General features: G+C 43.4%; 1 protein-coding gene across 1 annotated transcript in view; it reads left to right on the top strand.

Annotated features, from left to right (window-relative positions):
- The window catches only part of VAPB (VAMP associated protein B and C), a 48997-nt gene that overhangs the window by 18935 nt on the left and 9213 nt on the right, over window positions 1-20849 (top strand). Inside the window, exons 2-3 of the mRNA XM_082857583.1 lie at window positions 7349-7501; window positions 20252-20355. Coding sequence (XP_082713709.1) covers window positions 7349-7501; window positions 20252-20355 — 257 coding nt within the window. The remainder of the gene's footprint in view (window positions 1-7348; window positions 7502-20251; window positions 20356-20849) is intronic.

Consider the following 20849-nt stretch of genomic DNA (forward strand, 5'->3'; position numbering starts at 1 on the left):
ATGGTAACTTGTTTTTGGAAGTGTTGAAGAAACAAGAGATATTGTACCTAAATTGTGTTTATAAAAGATTATAAAATAATATAGCTCTTTTTATGCACAGTGGAAATAAACTTATGGAGCTAATAACTTTAAATTTATATCTGGAAAGCTGAGAGCTGATAAATTATATATCAAATTGGCATATAACTTACTTGGTAACACATAGTTTGAGTTTCAAAGTATTGTGGCTACCTCAGGACACATATTACAAGGGAAGGATATGTATTTGCAACACCAGAATTTCATGAACTCCAGAAAATGGAAGAAAAGCAAAACAAAGCATCTTTATTTATTTATTCAATTATACATACACAGTATATTAAAATCAGTCATATTTACTATCTGAAACTGCGGGGGTGCCACCAAAAGTGGATTAATATGAAGACCAAATACTTTTTTTTTCCTTCTTTTTTGGGGGGAAAAGAAAAAGCTTTATTTTTTTTAGAGCAGTTTTAGGTTCACAGCAAAATTGAGCAGAAAGTACAGAGTTGCCCCGGCTGCACACATGCACAGTCTCCTCCACCGTCAACGTCCAGCACTAGAGTAGTACGTGCGTTACAATTGATAAAGCTGCATTGACACGTCATTGTCACCCAGAGTCCGGGTTCGGTCTTGGTGTAGTACATCCTGTGAGTTTTGATAAATGTATAATAACATGTATCCACCAATATAGTATCATACAGAATAGTTTCACTGTCCTAATAACCCTCTGTACTCAGTCTCTGTGTCCCTCCCTTCCATCTTAACCCCTGGCAACCACTATCTTCATAGTTTTGCCTTTTCCTTAATGTTATATAGTTGGAATTATACAGGTTATAGACTTTTCAGATTGGCTTCTTTAACTTAGTAATATGCATTTAAGATTCGTCTGTGTCTGAATTTTCATGGTGTGATGGCTCATCTTAGTATGGAATGATATTCCATTGTCTATATATACCACCGTTTATTTACCTACTGAAGGACATCTTGGTTGCTTTCAAGTTTTGGCAGTATGAGTAAAGTTGCTGTAAACATCTGTGTGCACATTTTTGTGTGGACGTGAGTTTCCAGCTCCTTTGGGTAGATACCAGGGAGTGTGATTGCTGGATTGTGTGGCAAGAGAGTATGTTGGGTTTTTTAAGAAACAGCCACACTATCTGCCAAAGTTCCATACCATTCTGAATTCGCAGCAGCGAGGAATGAGAACTGTTGCTCCACATCCTTGCCAGCCTTTTATGCTGTCAGTGTTTTAAATTTTGGCCATTCTAATAAGTGTGTATTGGTATCTCATTTGTTGTTTTAATTTGCAATTTCCTAATGACATATGTTGAACATCTTTTCACTTGTATATTTTTTCCACCTGTGTATCTTCTTTACTGAGGTGTCTGTTCAGATCTTTTGCCCATTTTTTTTAAGTTCAGTTGTTCATTTTCTTATTGTTGAGTTTTAAGAGTTCTTTATATATTTTGGGTGACAGTTCTTTATTAAATACTTTAAATATTTTGCACATATTTTCTCCCAGTCTGTGGCTTGCTTGTCTTCGCATTCTCCTTAACAGTATCCATTGCAGAACAAACATTTTTAATTTTAATGAAGTCTAGCTTATCAATTATTTCTTTCATGGTTTGTGCCTTCTGTGTTGTATCTGAAAAGTCATCGCCAAACCCAAGGTTATCTAGATTTTCTTATGTTATCATCTAGGAGTTTTATAGTTTCGTGTGTGTGTGTGTACATATCTATCTTTGTTTTCTAGTTGAATTGCTAAGGAAAAATATTACCCCTTATTTTCTGTCCTGCTCTTTACATATGGGGTGATACGATATGCTTAAGGTTACACAGATAAGTAAGGTCAAGATTGAGTTTTGAGTTCACTTGGAGTTTCACTGTCACCTTTTACAGTCATTGGGACCTGAATGCTTAAGTTATTCTTTTGTGAAAATGGTTATTTGCATTTTCTGAAAGGAAGAGTTTTGTTATAGTCTTTTCTTCCATGGATCTTGGAATGAACGATTACAGGAAGGAAGTACTCTTAAACCGTGCATAGATTGCTAAAATGTTTAAAAATTTAATGGAGGGCTTCCCTGGTGGCGCAGTGGTTGAGAGTCCGCCTGCCGATGCAGGGGACGCGGGTTCATATCCGGTCCGGGAAGATCCCACGTGCCGCGGAGTGGCTGGGCCCGTGAGCCATGGCCGCTGAGCCTGCGCGTCCGGAGCCCGGGCTCCGCAACGGGAGAGGCCACAGCAGTGAGAGGCCCGCGTACCGCAAAAAAAAAGAAAAAATTTAATGGAATACTTTTTCCACAGAATGCTCTTGTGTTTCTTGATTGATAAGTTTATGTAGCCAGTTTTGATGCAATTGTCAATACCTGAAACCTGATGTCTTACTGTTGAGAATCTCGTTTGCTGGATTATGACCTTCTTTCCTTGACCTTTAAAACCAGCGCTTTATAATGCTGAGACTCCATTTTTGTAAGTAAGACTGAAAAATTAACTGTTCCTGCTTTTACTTTTAATGCTATGCATATTTCTGCTGAAATTGTATTATTTACTTTCTAAGGCCAATTCTAGATCTTACTGTTTTAAAATACACACTTTAAAATGACAATAAGCCAAACCTGGGTGGAAGAAATAGTTTATACTGTGCTTAGTTTTATCTTAGTATGTTTTAGAGCATGTCATGGAATTCATATTCGCGTTAGTTAATGCTATTCATGAGCATCTATCAGACTCACAAGAATTTTCACAGATGAATATGCATAATATAGGGCATGAAGAACATTATTCAAATTGTTAAAAAGGAGAAAAATTAAAACTTTAAGGAATATTCCTAATTTCTCCCAGATTCATGTTGCTTCATGTTTTTGGACCTCCTTTTTCACGTTAGATGTTAATTCTTAAATATCTGTATAACTATCTGAAATAAGGAAGATTAGAAAGAAAAATGCTTAAAAGGAGGTGCTGCAGTGCTAGAGATACCAAATCATTTTTTTCATCTTTTAAAATAAAAAAGTCTAATTTTTGAAGATTTCATTTGTAAATTGACTCTGTTCATTGGTGATAAATATGCATGTTGGTATAGGAAAATCCCATTTTTTACATAATGCTTTAATGGAAATGGCAGTTCTATGAAATGAAAATGACTAGTAAAAATATGAATGATTCTCATAAGCCCTTATTACATCATTTTTATTGAGGGTTTTGTGTATTCTGATTCATTAATAGAGGGGAAAAGGAGAACAGTAACATGATTTATTTCCTATAATTACACAAATCGAATAGAATTTGTTTTCAATAAAATTCTTAGAGTCAATTGCCCAGGGAGAGGAGAGAAGGGTTGGCCTCTTTTTACAAAATGTCATGATTTTTACACATGAGACTTTGCTATTTTATCAATGATGTTGTTCACTTGCATATATTTTTAGTATAGTTTATTCCAGATTTTTAAAAATAAAACCTAGGTAAGCCCAAGAAATCTCTAACACTTAATGGCTCAGGATTGAGTGTTGAGGGAGAAATCTGGGATATTTATTTTATTCTGCTTATTACACAAATATCGTTTGTCTTTCAATAATTTAGATTACTTTTTAGGTGAATCTTATAGGCTGAAATATTATTTAGATTGCTATGTAATGGGTTAACTGGTGGAATTTCCAAAAGCAGATTAGTGTTTACAGTTAAATTTGCTTTATTTTTGCGGAATACCTAGAAGAAAAGGTCATTGTAAAGGATAAAGACACTTAAACTCCCCCCTCTGATGAGGCAGGGTGAGGAGGAAGAGACAGGAGAAACTGAGCTGGAAACAAGTAAGTGCTCTTAATTTCATCACTGTGGAATCTTGCCAGCATCCCTATTTTCTGCTTAGTAAACTTCAAACCCCCTTAGAAAATCCTCTATGTTTTTGGATGTGTTTGTGGGGCCTTATGAATTCTTGGCATTCTGATCTGAAGATGTTTCCATGTTCTTGAGGCAGAATTTTGTTGAAACAAATAACTTTAAACTTCTATCTGGAAAGCTTTAAGGCCTGTTAGTTTATGAAGCACCTTCAGGTTGTCGGTGAGAGTACTGTTTTCCCCCGTAGGCCTTATATTTGAAAGCGCACCCCTTTTCAGGTGTCTCACAGTTTTTGTCTGTTTTCTTCTCCTTTCCCCCCCAGCATTGTGGGGTCATTCGAGCTGGAGCTCTGCTTATATGATTGGCATGTAAGTCCTTGTGATTGGCACCTTTTACATGAGGGCCAAGGAATATATGTACATCGTGATTGTGCCCGTGTAGGTCTGTCTGAGCTTGTGTTTGTGTGTTTGTTTAATTGCTTTCTTTGACTCCAGAAAACTTGAGTTGTGTTTAGTTGTTCTTTTTTTCTTTTACCATTGCTGAAGTGATATCCACTTCAAGCAAAGAGACTTAACGGGAGATCAGACTTTCTCCATCTTCATTCTGAGCCAGACTGCATGTGTTGGAGAGTGGAAAAGGGTAGAGTCGTGGAGAGCTGCTGCCTCCATAATCCCGAAAAGACTGCCTCAGCACCACGTGTCCTTTTTCTCCCGAGAGGCCAAAAATTTGATACGAGGATGGCGCGTGGTCAGCATCTGGCTGGCCCTCACCGTGGCTGAAAATCCTGTTGGGCCGCAGGGTACCCACCCTCCTGTGTCAGCTTTTAGTTCTCAGTAAGGAGATGACTTAGCATGTCAAGAGAGGGTTATGTGTGATGGAGTCAGTAGGCGGGATGAGATAGCAGAGGCCTTGCCTTTCCCCATGCCTGGCCACAGCCGGACCTACAAAGTGCCTCCCTCTTGTGGCGTCCAGCTTGACTGCCACGGGGCCAAGGGCAGGGCTTATTGGAAAGGTAAGCAAATGGAGAAATTCTGTCTAGGCATTTCATTCTTTTTTTTGGCGGGGGGAGGCGCTCTGCCACGTGGCTTGTGGGGTCTTAGTTCCCTGACCTGGGATTGAACCCTTGCCCTTGGCAGTGAAAGTGTGGAGTCCTAACCGCTGGACCACTGGGGAATTCCCTAGGCATTTCGTTCCTGAAGGTGTCATTGCTCAAAGAATGGGAATAGCTTTTAGTATAAGTAACTACAAAACAATAGATAATCTAGTAGTATAATCAGTCCTGCTACAACGTGGCACATGTGTTCCTAAAAATCGCCATCCTATACAAAATAGCACAGTAAAAACCATAGGACTTAGGAGGAGGAAACGAGGTTAGGTGCACAGCACTCAAAACCTTTGCTGGTCACACACACACAAAGACAGGAACCTGATACAAGCAGAAGCACAGTTTTGCGCACATTAAATGGCTCGGAAATATATACATACTATAATAAATATGGCATTTTACCTTGAAAAAGACCAGAAGTTTGCCTGTGGAAGTGGGCGTTGGAAGAGAGTTGCAGTTTGTGAGGTACTGAAGTGGAGGAAGGAGGGTTACCCGAAATCACAGGGAAGGTGACACCAGGTGAGGATGGGTGTGGCCCCTGTCCCACACGGTGAACGGAGGTGCTGGTGGGTGATTGAGGTGTGTGTAGTTGTGTATTTTGTGTATTTCTGTGCCACTCGGTGCAGCTGGGTGCAGTTTTCTGTGATGACTTAGCGTTTCTTGCAGACAAAATCACACATAAGCAAATGTGAAATCCATTTTATGCTCAGATTGTCCCCATAATATGCACATCAATCACATTGAAACAGATTCACGTTTTCAAAATAAGCTTTCTAGCGGAACTGGCTGTAGTTTATTTTATTGGAATTGAGTCCCTTTTCCTTTCTTTCTTTTCACCATTATTGATTTCTTAATTTATATTTGTTAAGCCCATATCAGATTGATTTTTCATGCCCAGAGCACCTCCAGAGGCGAGAACGCAGCCTGAGATTTTAATTTTGCTAGTGGTAATCCACGAGGTACTTTTCCTCCTTGGTGAGTGACTCTCAGTCAGTCTCTGTCTCTGTCTCTCTCTCTCCCTGCCCCCTCTCTCCACACACACCCCTTTACCACATGCCAGGCACAGTGCTGGAGATACAGAAACTGGTATCATTCTTGTCCTCAGGAGCTCAGAGTCTCATTGAAAAATTTTCAAGGTGCAGATTTAAACGTCTTGGTTGTGGATCTCCGTAGGGAGCAGATGAACCAACTTCATGTGTTTCTTAGTTTGTGAACACAGGAGCACACATACCTCCCCACCCCATCTCTTACTTCCTGTGAATGTAAAGATGGGGTAAAGAGCTTGCCTGGAGGAAACACAAAAACATCATTGATTTACATAGTGAAAAGATGTGAATTTGAAAAGAGGTTGAAGAGGTCCTAAGAGACCTTGTAGTTCACCCCCCCCCCACCCGATTTCTTGATAAACCCTAGTGGTCAGGTGTTGGAGAAGTCTCAGAGTAATGTAAATGGTATGATCCCATTTTTGTTAATCCCCCCTCCTCACTCATGTATGTGTGTACTGCTTGTGTAAGCATACGTGATGTGGAAACATCTCCCATATTGTGAATATTAGTTACCTCAGGGGACAAGGGAAAGCTGATTAACTTCCTCTTTATACATCCTTTATTATTTGGCTTGTTTTAAGAAGCATGTTTTACTTTTTTAATTAAAAAATCTAATAAAGTGGAAAATGAATAAATAATAATGATAAAAAATACCCTCAGGGCACTTTGTTTCAATCTTCCCAGTACCCTGGGGAGTTAAAACTGAACGTGATGTTTCAGGGGTGGGCTGCCCAGCAGGACTCTGAACTTGCCACAGCCTGAGATGATGTTACCTTTTCTGCAGAGACACTGTGTTGCTGTGGGGGCAGTTTGTGTGTATAGACCATTAACACCTCAGCGTCATTCTTGCCTCTCTACTACTATTGGCACACTCTGCCTTTGATAATCATTTTGGACCCAGGTCCAGTCCTTTACATTCTCCCTGTTCGATTTCATCTTGTTATTGCGGAAATCAGTGTTCAGCATAGGTTAAGAACTGGCCTTGGATTCAGGCTGCCTGGTTCCAGATCCTGACTACCGCTAACTAGCATGAAAACTTCAGACAGGCAGTGCGTCCTCCCGAGCCTCCGTTTTCTCCTCCGGCAGTAACCATGGATTTGTGAGGTGTCACGGAGACACTGTACGCTAGGACACTCACTAGGCCAGGTGCCTGGTGGCGTGGTGAGAACCTGGTGAATGTCAGCTGTTTCTGTTAGTGCGTCAGCCTCAGCTGGTCTCTCATCCATCATAATGAGATGGTTTTGGGTTAACCATATCTGCACATCCCTCCTGACCCCAGACCATAAATCAGTCTTTCTTCTAAACGATCCTCCTGAGATCCCCAATCAATCTCTGTCTCATTCCACAGGTCCCTTCACCGACGTTGTCACCACCAACCTAAAGCTTGGCAACCCGACAGACCGAAATGTGTGTTTTAAAGTGAAGACCACAGCACCACGTAGGTACTGCGTGAGGCCCAACAGTGGGATCATTGATGCAGGGGCCTCTATTAATGTATCTGGTAAGTTCTGAGAATGAAGGCCAACAGGGTGGGCTAAAAAGGCCCCCTAGAAGTAGTGGGATCTCTTAAAGCTTGTATGTGCAGTATAGCAAAATAATATGGTCGTTTTCTCCCCCACAAGTCCCCACCCTCTGATTAGAAAGCTCTGTGGGTCCCACTCACCTGTTGTTCTTCCATAATTAAAGTCTCTTTAGTTTAATGCTTACAGCCTTCGTGCCTCAATAGTTAGAGCAAAATTAAAGTGGTAACTTCAGACTCTGCTTCAGAATGAGTTTGGTTTTCGCTCCCTTGAAATTAAATCTGCCCTTTGGCAGTAAATAAAAGAGGGCTAAACAAACTTAATTTTACTTTGTGGGAGGAAGCTAAATGGAGTTATTTTCTTATTTAAGCTAAATGATTTCTGACATTAAGCTCATGTCATTTCCAGTGATTGGTAACTGCACTTTACTGATCGTGAAAGGGTAAGGGAGATGAAGGCTGAGGAAATTGGAATATACTCAAGGGGGCAAGTTCTGTGCATGTCTGATGGGTTTTTTCCCCTCCTGTCTGAGAGGGCATATATTTTCCAAAGTCCAAATTTTGAAAAGATGCTGGTAGAGTACCCAAATTGAGAATTGGATTTCAGAATTAAGGAGATGTAAGTGATGGGTTTGAGTTTAAATGTATTTTTAGAAATGGAATAAACTTTTAGCTCATTAGAACTTCTGGATCCAACAGTGCTTTTTGTATTTGTGGAGGAGCTGTGGGGGAGTGTGTGTTAATCCTTTAAGTATCAGGAGACTGTCACAGAAGGTTCGGCATCATTAGAAACTACTACTCATTTGAAATGGGTACCTGGCTGGCTTTTTTCATGACAGATTTTGATTGTGATACATTGGGCTATTCATTTGACACCTAAAAGAAAATGACTCACCTCTTGGGAAAGATATAAGGTGTTTCATTATCTGATCATTTCTGCAAACTCTCGTTCCCTACATCCATTGGTCTCTCTCATTATGGTGCGCTCACACCAGCTGTCCCCTTGTGTGTTTGTCCCTGAGGCTGCAAGACCTGATTTGGACTCTCGCATCGGGTTATTATCCAGGAGAAATCAGGAGGGTGGCAGCCAGCATTTACTGAGGGTCTCCTCTGTGCTGGACCTGCATACATGTCATCATGTAATTTCTGTTATCTGCCCTGTGCAGAATGCACTGTTACCCCCATTGTACTAAGAAGGGGGCCAGTGACAGAGCGAAGGTGTGGACCATCCTGTTTGGCTCTGATGCCCAGACGCTCTGAACTGCAGCATGCTGGTAAAGGAAGGGGCCCAGGGTGTTGGCATTTCGGTGTTCCTTGGATCCAGAGGGTTTCAGTTTTTCCATTGAAATCAAGGGCAGCTGGTATCTTTAATTCCCTTTTTTAAATTGACTTCTTCTTTACCTCTTGATTTCCTTGCCCATGTCAAATTTGAGTAAGGTGGTCAGTAGATGAGACTTAGATGTTTTCACGGTAGACATGGGGCAGCAACATCGTTTTCTGAATAGTCTCAACAGGCAGTTGTACAGTGTAGGTGTGCTTTCCAATATGAAGTATAAACGTGTGTGAGTATATGTGTATCTCTTTCAGAAAGATTCACCCCTCCCCCATCAGAGGAATGTTTTTTAAAATAATAACGAACCCTGGGCATTTGTTTTGATTTATGTCTGCCTCCTTAAGGAAGACCAAGATTTTGTGGTTGTGGCCTTCCTTTTGCAGATAAGAAGGTAAGGTTCAGAGAGTGGGCGTGAATACCTACAGGCACATGGGTGATTAGTGGCCGAGCTAGTATTTGAAGCCAGGTGTCTGTCCTGATCTAGTGGCTCTTTGGTGACACTGAACTGCCTCAGCAGTGTTAGGGGATGGCCCCACTTACAAATGAATGTAAAGCAAAATACCTTGGCTCTCAAAGTGTCATGTACTTGGGGAAAAAAGCCACTGACTAACAAAATGTCCATGTGTCTGCAGACCTTCCTCCTAATGAGACAAGATTATGTTTACACGTGAGAAAGGCCTCCTTTGTTTTTATTTGGTGTGTATCGGTCTCAGTGCTTGGGGTGCACCTGGGTAAAGCCAGATTGTGTTGCATTTTCGGGACAGCCTCATCAGTCGGCAGAGGAGACCAGCCTCCACTTGCTGTAGTTTTCCGTGCTGAGGGGCCGCTGTACCATTTATTAGACGTTCATGTCTTGGGGTAGAAGCACTGCACTTTTCCAAGGGTCTTGTTAAAATGCAGCCACGTGATGGCATCTGGGTGAGGACGTGGGGTTCCCGGGTTCCTGCGGGTGAGAGAGACTGTCCTCAGGAGAAGGAGGCGCCCGGCGGCTGGGCAGCGCAGAGGGCTCGGAGGCCGGCCTTCCCTTCCCGCGCGCACCGCACGAGCGCGCGGCTGAGCTGGGCTGCACCCGCTCTACTCAGAGGGCGTTAGAGCTGGGCTTCGGGAACCTGAACCGGGAAGCCCAAGCCTGCTGTTTAGCCTGTCGGCTGACCTGTGCCACTACTCTTAACCACCCGAGGTTCCAGTTTTCTCATTTGTGAGGTGGAGAGGGTGGTGCCCGCCTCGCAGTGTTCGCCAGTGCTGAAGGGTTTCAACGGGAAGCGCGGTGCGACAGTGGGATTGCATTTTTCTTCCACTCGCTTTGACAAAAACCGGCTAGTTTCTGTTGAAGGTGGATCGTACATATTTGAATTGCCTTTTTAGAAATAAATCAATCCTATACATTTTACTAATGTATGAAATTTTTCTAATTTAAGAAGAAATTTTTGTTTTTCTTCTTTCTATAATATGCATTTGTTTTATAGTGAAAAGTCACTAGTAAATTTTCAAATACAATCTATGAAAAGGAGGTCATCAAATCAACTGAAAATACTACCGGCATTGCCCTGCCTACCACACAGAATGTCACAGCGTACCTGAAAAGGACATGACTAGTACATTATTTTTTTCCCATCTCTGAAAACCCTTGGGATGTGCTAGCTGACAGGAAAGGTTATAAATCATTCTTTGAGAGAGGGGGGCAAGGAGGAAGGGAAAGAGGGGGAGGGGGATGGTATCCACCCATGGAGCTGGCAACACAGACTGAGGTCTGAGGGCACACAGATCAGGGTTTTGATGGGGGATTGAGACTTTCCAGCTGTCAGATGTCTTTCAGACACACCCTGTGAAACTCTTCTCAGCTGTCAGCTTAATCTGATATTCGCAGGACCTTACATTATGCATCGAAAGTCCAGACGCTGACCTGTCATGTCTCTTCTTCAGAAGACGGCACATCACTCATTGGGCCCTTAAAAAAAACACAACAACTCTTGTATAAACTCAGGTGGTAAAGTTACAGTTGGAAACAGGTATAACCTAAACTTCTTGTGTCGGTAGGTGAAAACATGTGGACTTTGCAAAGGAGTGTTTGGGGATCCGGTCACTCGGGTCTCTGACTCCTTTTCTTTGTCCTTTAGATAGGTGCTCCTTGCATCTCCTTCTGACAGCCCCTTCTGGGATCTGTGCCTGTTGGATGAGGCAGGCAGTAGGTGGGAGGGTGCTGGGTGCTTTGTGTTTGCATTAATTGGCCCAGAATGCCATGGTTTTGGCCCCTTGCCCCATGATACGCACCATCTGCTAGAGACGGTTTTGAATTATTCAAATCTGGACCTCAGCAAAATAGGCACACTTAAATGGAGATTGGAGGAGAGGAGATTGGATTTTCTCCTCTAGAGATTTTAAATGCAAGGAAAATAGAACTTTTTGAATTAATGAATTGTTTGAAGCAGTGGGGGGTCTCTCCATTTGTTCTAGCTTTACAAAATTAAATCTGTTTTCTGAACTGTCTGGTGGGAAAATATTTTTAAGGTAGATAATTTCTGAAAATGTCTGTGGTAAGCTGTTAGTGTTGTGGATTTTTTTGTTTTAATACTGCAGTTTAATAATGAGGGGGTTTTCCATTAATATTCCAAACCATGTTTGCCAGCGGATACAGCAGGTGAAGTGGTAAAATTATGGGCCCATCAAAAATACTTACGCTTCCTGTAATATGATATTAAGTTTAATATTTTTATAGCCTTCACTGAATTCTAATTTCACTAAAGTAGCAAGCACGCTTCCATTTGCAGTTCAATTATGCATATTGGTTGCCTTTGTACCAAGGAAATTAGAAATGCAAAATATCTGTTTGGTGGGGGGGGCATTGGAAAGAGTCATTAAAGATACCAATATTTAGGTACAGATACACTTTACTAAGTGTACCCTGGGAATTGAAAATGAATTAAAGACAAACCAACACAAATCTTCTAGTGTCTGAATCTGTGTTTTAAATTAAAATCCAGAGAATTAAGGAGCAGTGTTTATTCCTGACATATAGCCCTTTTCAGCACTTATTTCAGTCACATTTAAAGCGTAAAGTTCTTCCAGTAAAATCCCGACGACAGAGAATGCATATCAGCAGCTCTTCTTGGATGGAAACATTGGTCAGGTAACGTAATTGGGTAGTACTGCAATTGATAATTAATCCTTTTAAGATTTTGCTGACTCAGTTTAAAGGAGCTGCTTGCTTGCCCCGGACCAGCCAACCTTGGGTTGCAGCTTTTAGGTGATTAGCGTCCGGAGTATAAGTGCCCTGCCCTTAGAGAAAGAAGTCAGGGATTCATCCGTCAAGTGCTGATAGTGGGAGCTAAATTTGGAGGTTTGGGCATCTTAACAGCCACATTCTTCTTCGATTGATCGTCTGCTTTGGAAGTCTCTGATAAACAGAACCTTTTCCTAAGTGGTTTTCACGAACCAGCTTTATGACTCTCAGATAAGAACAACTCACATTCATACTTAAAAGATGTCTTTAATCTTTTTCACCAGATGAGATTCTGGTTTTTAAAAAAAGGGGGAAAGTACCAACAGTAATTAAGCTTAATCGTGCTTTTAAAGATTTTTTTAAAGTTTACTGTAGGGACTTCCCTTGGTGGCCCAGTGGTTGGGAGCCTGCCTGCCAGTGCGGGGGACCCGGTTTCGAGCCCTGGTCCGGGGGGGATCCCACATGCCGCGGAGCCGCTGGGCCCGTGCACCACAGCTACTGAAGCCCGTGCGCCGTAACTACTGAGGCCCGCGCACCTGGAGCCCATGCTCCGCGGCAGGGGAGGCCACTGCAGTGGGAGGCCCACGCCCCACAATGGGGGTACCCCCCGCTCGCCACAACTTGAGGGGGCCCGCGTGCAGCAACGAAGACCCAACACAGCCAAAACTAAATAAGTAAATAAATTTATTAAAAAAAGGTTACTGTAATATTGAAGTTTCTTAAGGAGAATCCTAGGTTTCACTTTTTATGAGTGTAACACAATTTCCTTAGTTTTTACATTTTTCAAAGATCATGATCAAGAGGACTTTATCCAAGTACATTCAGTACACCTCACTTAGCTGAAGTACATTCAGTACAGCTCACTACAGCGTGGCCGAGGAGCAGCCGAAAGTAATGTTCCTTTCACTGGTTACAGCACCTTTTGCACATTCTACACTTAGGCTCCCTAGTCTTGACTCTCCTGTTTATACTCTTACCTTAGACTCTCTGTTAACCTTGTTCTGATGTCCAGCCCATCACAGGCCAGAGTGAAGGGCAAGGGCTGCGAGCGGTGGCCACAGTGAAGGCCTGGACAGGAACACCGCAGAGAACAAGTACGGGAAGGTAACAGCAGGGATCTGGGATTGCCCGAACCTCAGGGCACACCGTTCTCCCTGTGCAGTGGGTCAGTCCCGAGAGACCTTGCTTGTGGGTCATATTAAGGTGGCATGTAATGGATGTTGATAATCAGAACACGAGAGTACTCAGGAAAGGCTGTGTGGTATTCCAGTATGAAGTGTTAGTGGAGATAGGAAAGTGTGTTGGAGCTTTGAAAAAAGATGTGCATTTTAAAAGATATTTATAAAAAAGAGTGAGTCAGCCATGTTCTTTGGCCAGTGATTGTATATTGCACACCTCATTTTCCAGTGATACTGGGGTACATTTGCACTGTAAACTCTGCACAGATAAATCAATAAGACTCTGAGGGGTTTGTTATCTAAGATGGGCTGTACTGAACTGGAAACTCCTGTAGAGAGCACAAAGACAATTCAGTGTCAACCAATTTATAAATAGATAAAATTAATTATTTACTCTCTAGACTCTTAGTTCCATCCATGGGTCCCTGAATAGACAGAGGTCCAGGAAAGTAGCCATGTTTCCAACATTTTGAGCATCCTGAAGGAAGTAATAAATTTACTCACGATAAGGGCACCCAGTCTCACTAAAATGTCCGCTTTGCTTTAGGCTAGAACTCTGTCCCCTCATTGTGGAATACTGGTTATCATAAGCTGATGACAGAGTGCTGGTGTGTCTCTGATTAGTTTCAAAAAAGTGGAGCAGTGACTTCATTATGACATTGTAAATGCAGTTTCATGCCTCTTTTGACAGAGGCATGAAAGCAAAGCCAGAGAATGCGAGAGCACAGTGGTGATGAGAGGATTGGAAACCACTGTCTTAAACCACGAGATGAAGAGTGAGTGGCTCTGGGAAGTGGGGCAGAAGAGAAGACAGTGGGTTGAGGATTAAAGAGCGTTTCCTCTCTCTGTGCTGCCCAGGGAGATTTCTGGGGGGAGCATGATTCCAGAGGGCTTTGAATGTTGGAAGGGAAGAGGGGGCATACTCCTCAACCGGTGGAAAGCTGCAGATTAGTTCCCAGAATGTGAGGTAGCAAAGCATGAAGTCCTGGTCTCAGCTTAATTGGGTAGAAAAGGCGAACATGTGGGGAGAACTCTGTATCAGTAGTGTCCGCTGATAGAATAAGATCCCCAGTAAGATGAGAGTGTGAAATAGCATTCTAGTAGGAGCTGCGGCGTGAGGAGGTGTCGTGCAGCACGTGTTCTCCAGGTAGGGTGCCTGGACCGGCGGCAGCAGCTGGGAACAGGTTAGAAATACGTGTTCTCAGCCCCACCTGTTGAATCAGAAACTGGAGGTGGGACCCTGCCACCTGTGTTTTGACAAGCACTCCAGGTGGGTCTGATGCACGCTGAAGCTGGAGACCCCCTCATGACAGAGTCAGACTAGTGGCAGGTTCAGAGTCAGATGAAGCCCGGGGAGGTGTGACATACTGAGATGTGAGTAGGGCAGGGGGACCGAGAGGGATGTGGCAGCCTCCTAGGCCCAACATGATAAGAGGAGACGTGGGTAACGACAGGAGAATACCTGTGTGCGGGGGTGTGGCCAGCACCATGTGCACACCTGTTGGACCAGCAGGGAAGCCTGCTGTTGGATCATATCAGTAAACTGAGAGAACCAGGCTGTGGACTTGAATTGATTGTTTTTTACTTGGGAAATAGGCTTTTTTGTAGCAGGTTTTTGGTCCGAGGACTGTCGTGATGGTGGGTAGGGTGTTTAGGGGGGACTAAATTTGTAGCGTTGTAGGGCTCTGCAGGGCAGCTTGTCTGAGGGAGAGGCCGGGAGGAGGCGGGGAGATCCAGCTGGAGAGGCTCAGGTGTTGGGGGTGGGCTGAGCTGAGACTGTGGTCATGTGAACAAGGAGAGGGACATTTTAAAGATAAAATGCTGAGATTAAAAAAATAATAAAGCGTGTGTCGAGGTGCTTGTTAGACTTTTATTCATGTGCTCTGTTGCCATTATTATGATGCAGATGAAAATGATCTGTGACCTGCTCAGGTTCTCATAAGAAGCTTTTATGCTGCATTTAATCAAGTCATCTCTCTGAGGGTGTGTGTGTGTGTGTGTGTGTGTGTGTGTGTGTGTGTGTGTGTGTGTTAAGCGGCATATATTCTGCATTTCTTCTGAAGAAAGTCTGATCTTATTGATCCAGTGTTTTATGACCATGAAGGCCCTTTCCTAACAGGATCACGCTTTCGCATTCTGCAGTATAGCAGACATTGTATGACAAAGCGTTAATGCTGGTGAGTGGTGACCTGGTCTCCCGGCCGTCTCCTGGTAACAGGCTTCTTTTTAGTGTAGTATCAGCAATACATTTTAAAAGTAGGATAGATGGTTCATTTAAGAGGATTTTATCATCAGTGTCTCTGGTATTCAAGTGAAATAAGTTAATGGGAAGCTCTTTTATAGCCTGTCATGGAAAAAAGTACATAATTTCTGTCACAATTTGCATGTATGCAGCTGAAAGAACAAACGTTTAACAACATTTATTCTGTCATGTTCTCGTAAAGTTCCAGCTAATAGAGTATAACAAATTGAATTCAACATGAGATGATCGTAGCTGAGAAATACAAACTTTTGGACATGAGTTGGGGGCTGTGTTAATTCAGCAGGGTGCAGATGCTGAGGCCCAGCGAGGGTTTATGAAATTTCACAAAGCCTGGGTGCCACTTGACATCCTCCCTCTCGCACGCTGATTGGGGAGCCCACAAGAAAGGAGCTGAGCTGAGATTGTGGTCATGTGAACAAGGAGAGGGACATTTTAAAGATAAAATTCTGAGATTAAAAAAATAATAAAGCGTGTGTCGAGGTGCTTGTTAGACTTTTATTCATGTGCTCTGTTGCCATTATTATGATGCAGATGAAAATGATCTGTGACCTGCTCAGGTTCTCATAAGAAGCTTTTATGCTGCATTTAATCAAGTCATTTCTCTGAGGTGTGTGTGTGTGTGTGTGTGTGTGTGTGTGTGTGTGTGTGTGTGTGTGTGTGTGTGTGTGTGTGTATGTGTTAAGCGGCATATATTCTGCATTTCTTCTGAAGAAAGTCTGATCTTATTGATCCAGTGTTTTATGACCATGAAGGCCCATGAAGGCAAACGCCTTCTTTTCCACCTACTGCTCTAGGTGGAAGGAGAGTTGCTGCAGAAGTTCACCAGCGGCCACCATTTTCACTCAGCTTAAAGTTTTCACCTTGCCAGTCTCACCAGTGCATCGGGCGTCTGCGTTTCTGTTTCATGAGTCCCAGCCTTTGCAGAAGGGGTATTTGACCTGCCGCCTCTGCTGTCTCCAGTGCTCCTGTAAGGTGATTTGTTACCACCGGTACCCACTTCTTTATGTGCTTACATTCTTGTTGAGCCTCGAGGCCTAAATGTCAGTTACATCCTCTTGAGGGTCTTCTAGCTCTGCACTGCGGCGACTTGGCAGGCAGCCTGCTCTAGGCCTGGAGTTGGACTGATGCCACCTTCAAGGTCCGAGGGTGGCAGGGGGTCTCAGACAGCGCCCTTCTCCAGAGGTGGAGCAAGAGGTTGCAGGGTGGTTTGGTTAGCAGAGCGCAGGGAACCCCAGTGCCCTCCCTGTAAGGGACACGTGCGCGTGCACGTGTGCTTCTGTCTCCACCCGAGGCCTGGGTACATACGAGACTCGAGACTTGGTTTGTGTGAGGTTGCTTTCTGTTTCACACTGCACCTTCTCCCAAGAAGGGGACTACACAGAGCCACCAGTGCCTTCACTTGAATTATTAACACGAGCATCTTCCTCCTGGAGGGGCCTGCGAGGCAGCTTGATGTAGAATAACGGTGGTCAGGCCTTTTGGTCTCGGGGCCCGTTTACACTCTTAGAAATCAAAGACCAAAAGAGCTTTTTTTGATTTGTGGGTTGTATCAATATTTATCGTATTGCAAATTAAACTGAGAAATTTAAAAAGTATTCTTTAATAACAACTTTAATAAATACAGTTATATGCAAACAGTAACATTTTTAGTGGAAAATAACTTTTCAAAAAAATTATGGCTTTATTCAATATGTTTTGCAAATCTCCTTGATTTCTGGCTAAATAGAAGACAGGCTAGATTCTCTCAATTGCTTTTGCATTTCAGTCTGTTACAATGTGTTGTTTTGGTGAATATATATGAAGTAAAACCACCTTTACCACAGATATGTATTGGAAAAGGAAAGGGTATTTTTAATAGCCTTTTCAGATAATTATAGACATTATTCTTTGACACTATACCAAAACTTGACAAGTGACACTTTCTTAAAGTTTAATACAGTGTAGAATCTGACACCCTGTCAGTGAACCGTTTGAACTTTGTTTCACTAAAATGCATTGGTTTCTCTTACACTTGATGGCTTTGGTAATATTATGCTAGCTGAGTTATACAGATCTTCCAGCTGTTGACATCTCATTATACAGTATCAGAAAAGTACATTCGTTACTATTCCCACTGATCTCATTGGAAAAGTCCTTAAATCTTCAGGAAACTGTGAAGCTCTTGGTGGCAGAAAGAGGTTTTCCAATATTCTGACTTTTGTTTGAATGCCTGGTTTTTGTCACCGGCAACAACTATAAGTTGTTTTCCTTAAAGTGACAGGCTCACTTCATTCATTTTTCAGGAAAATATCTGCTGTATACCCAGGTGTGAATAACCATAGTTTTTCTGTCGGTTGTTCTTTCAAGTAAATGGTTCCATGAGAAAGCGTCCAGTTGAGCTCACAACCCAAACAGTTGCACAGGTGCTTTTCCCAAGGCAGCAGAAATGCTTGATGTGTACTTGTCATTTCATTGTACAGAGTGCTAAGATGCATTGTCAGGGGTTGGAATTTAGTAAAGTCTGCACTCAGGCACTAGCAGTTTCACCCACCGTTGCTTTTGTGCCGATCATCACTTCGAATGTCAGTGCAGTGGAAAAAGCATGTAACATGTAACGTCTTGGTATTATGAGCAGTTTTGATTTTATGGACCGCCTGAGGGGTGGGTCTCGGGGTCTGGGAGTAACACTTCGAGAACCTGTGGTGTGGAAGTTGGACTGTGGACACAAAGCCAATGTGGAGCTCTGGTTCCATCAGTTAATACGCTGTCCATGGGACCCGAGGGAGGCCACTTAGCCTTTCCAAGCCCTGTCTTCTCATCTAGAACATAAAGACATGGCTTCTCATCTAGAACATAAAGACATGGCCATCTTTATGATTGTTGTGAGGACTGATGGGAGAACTAAGGAAAATATTCCTTCTTTGGTGCCTAGTCTGTACTAGGCCCTAGTAAAAGTTATTTTCCTTTTTTGGGACATTGCGAAAGCATTGGGGATGGGAGTGTGGGGCGAGGTAGAGAGAAAAAGGAAGGGTCAGTTTGCTTTAGAACATGCCTGCAACCCAAGCCCTTCTTTCTGGCTTACACCTCCTGGAGGAAGGGGGAGAAGAGTGGAAAGGGAACAGCAGGTCTTCCTGGGGCTCTTTATGTGGGGTTGTCTTAGGGTCTCTGGACCCATCCATTCTCTGTGTGTGATCCAGTGTCACTGGAGCTAAAGAGCCAACTTCTCTGAAAATTAACCGTGTCTTCTGATTGCTCTCATCTCCTGGGCATTGGGCTCGTTACAGATAAGACGGAGGGGGGTGTTTGTATTTCTCTTCCTCATCATGGGTGGTTCTGTAAGATACGTGATGGTGGGTCTGCGGTGCGTGCAGGATGTGACCCCGTCGCTAATTGGAGTGTCCATTGTGGCTGAAGGGGTGCTGACTGCACGTGGCTCCTGGTCGAAGTTTTGCTGCTTCCCAGCACAGTGACCTTGAGCAGGTCCCTTCACTTTGTCGAGTCCCTTCACTTTGTTGAGTCCCTTCACGATTCCTTTATAAGCTAGGGCTTAGGGTAGGTGCCCTGCATCTGCTGCAGGGGTGGTTGATTGTGAGGCTTTAAGCACCTGGGAAGTTCTAAGTGGTGTTCAAGGGCAAGAGAACACTGACGAGTGCCCAGCAGCAGAGGTGCTGGCGGAGAAGGACAGGACCTGCACTGTCAGAGGACAGAGAGCCAGCCCCTCATGGTGGCCACGAGCATTGGCTTTCCAGTCAGACCACCTGCGTTGGAGTGTCCACTCCTCCGCGGTGTGACCTTGGGCAGGTTAGCCAACCTTTCTGCGCTTCAGTTTTTTCATCTGAAAACAGCCATCAAAATAACTTCCACAACATTACCTGCCTTTGAGGTAATGATAAAGCTGAAGTGCAGAGCTGAGCTTCTGGCCCAAGGGAGACGCTCAGTCCCGGGGAGCTCTTATCAAGGTCAGGGCTACAGCGGGCTTTTCCTGGGTATGGAAAAGTTAGTTTTCAGGGAACTTAGTGAGATGTGTGGTTTAGTCAAAGGCTTGTAGCAAAACCTGTATTTGAAAGCAGCTGTCATTTAATGGGGTAGGGTGGTAGGTCCTAGGGCAGCCGGTCAGAACGGGAGACACCTCGCTCAGCGCAGTGGCTGTGCTCAGTCAGGGGAGCCCTTATGTGAGACTCCCCTAGGTGCTTAGGGAGAAAAAGGGTGTAAGCTGGTGGTGTCTTCTCCATGCCCTGAGGGTGCTGGTTCTGAAAATTCTCTAACATTCTTGGCAAAATTGCATTTGAAGCATTACTTTGATGACCTTGACGTGGGAAATAGGACAGAGAGAAGCTAAAACAGTTCCTCAGATGTCTTGGATTACTCTGTTTTAGTTCCTGAAGAGATCATTTGCACGTGTCTTCTTGAGCAAAACAGGCACAGGTGTTTCTACCTGGTTGACCTGGATGTAAGGCCCGTAGCAGATGTTTGGTCAGGTGTGCCCTAGCGGCAGATCAGTGGGCTGGGAATCAGGAGACCTGGGTCCTGAGCCCCAGTCCTGGCTCTGCCACTACCTGCAGGTGGACCTTGGGGAAGTCCCTTCAGTTTCCTGGACCTCAGGTTTGAGACCTGGTCATCCTGAAGGCCTGGGGCTTCTGAAGGCTCAGACAGAGAGTCCTGGTAAACTGCTTTACAACCAAACTACAAGTAATTAACGTAACAAATGGCTGCTGGTAACCGAGCTCTGACCCTCCTAATGAAATATTTTCTTTCTCAGTGATGTTACAGCCTTTCGATTATGATCCCAATGAGAAAAGTAAACACAAGTTTATGGTTCAGTCTATGTTTGCTCCAACTGACACTTCTGATATGGAAGCAGTAGTAAGTACTGAATGCTTCTTATTTTTTTCAGTAATTAAAAGAAATGATTAGGTGCAGAATTGTGGGTGCATGCATTTCAAAATGTGTCAAAATTGATTTTAAAGGGGAATGGTGCCTTCAGGGAGGTTTGTGCTTTGACTGCCTTTATGGTTTTTCTAAAACTTTGATTTTAACATTTCATGTAACTTTTTAAAACACTCTTCTTTTCTGACTTTTATATCTGGTTGCCTTCAGCAGTTCCTTATTCTGGTGGATTGTGTCTTGAATGGTCTGAGGATTCTCTCCCTTCACCCGCCTCCCATTCCCCCCACAGAAAAGGACAGTTTTCACTATAGAGAACCTTCCTACCACATCTTCCCCATCTTCCAGAACCCAGAGGGATGGGAGAGAGTTGAATACTAAATATCCTTCAACCCTTTAGGCATTTTTTTTTTCGTGCTTGGTTCTGGTAAGCATGATTCTGGGTTTTTTGTTGTTGTTGTTTTTTTCCCCAA

Source organism: Leucopleurus acutus (genome assembly GCF_964270905.1).
Source record: "Leucopleurus acutus genome assembly, chromosome: 16".
In the NCBI taxonomy this organism is placed as follows: domain Eukaryota; kingdom Metazoa; phylum Chordata; class Mammalia; order Artiodactyla; family Delphinidae; genus Leucopleurus; species Leucopleurus acutus.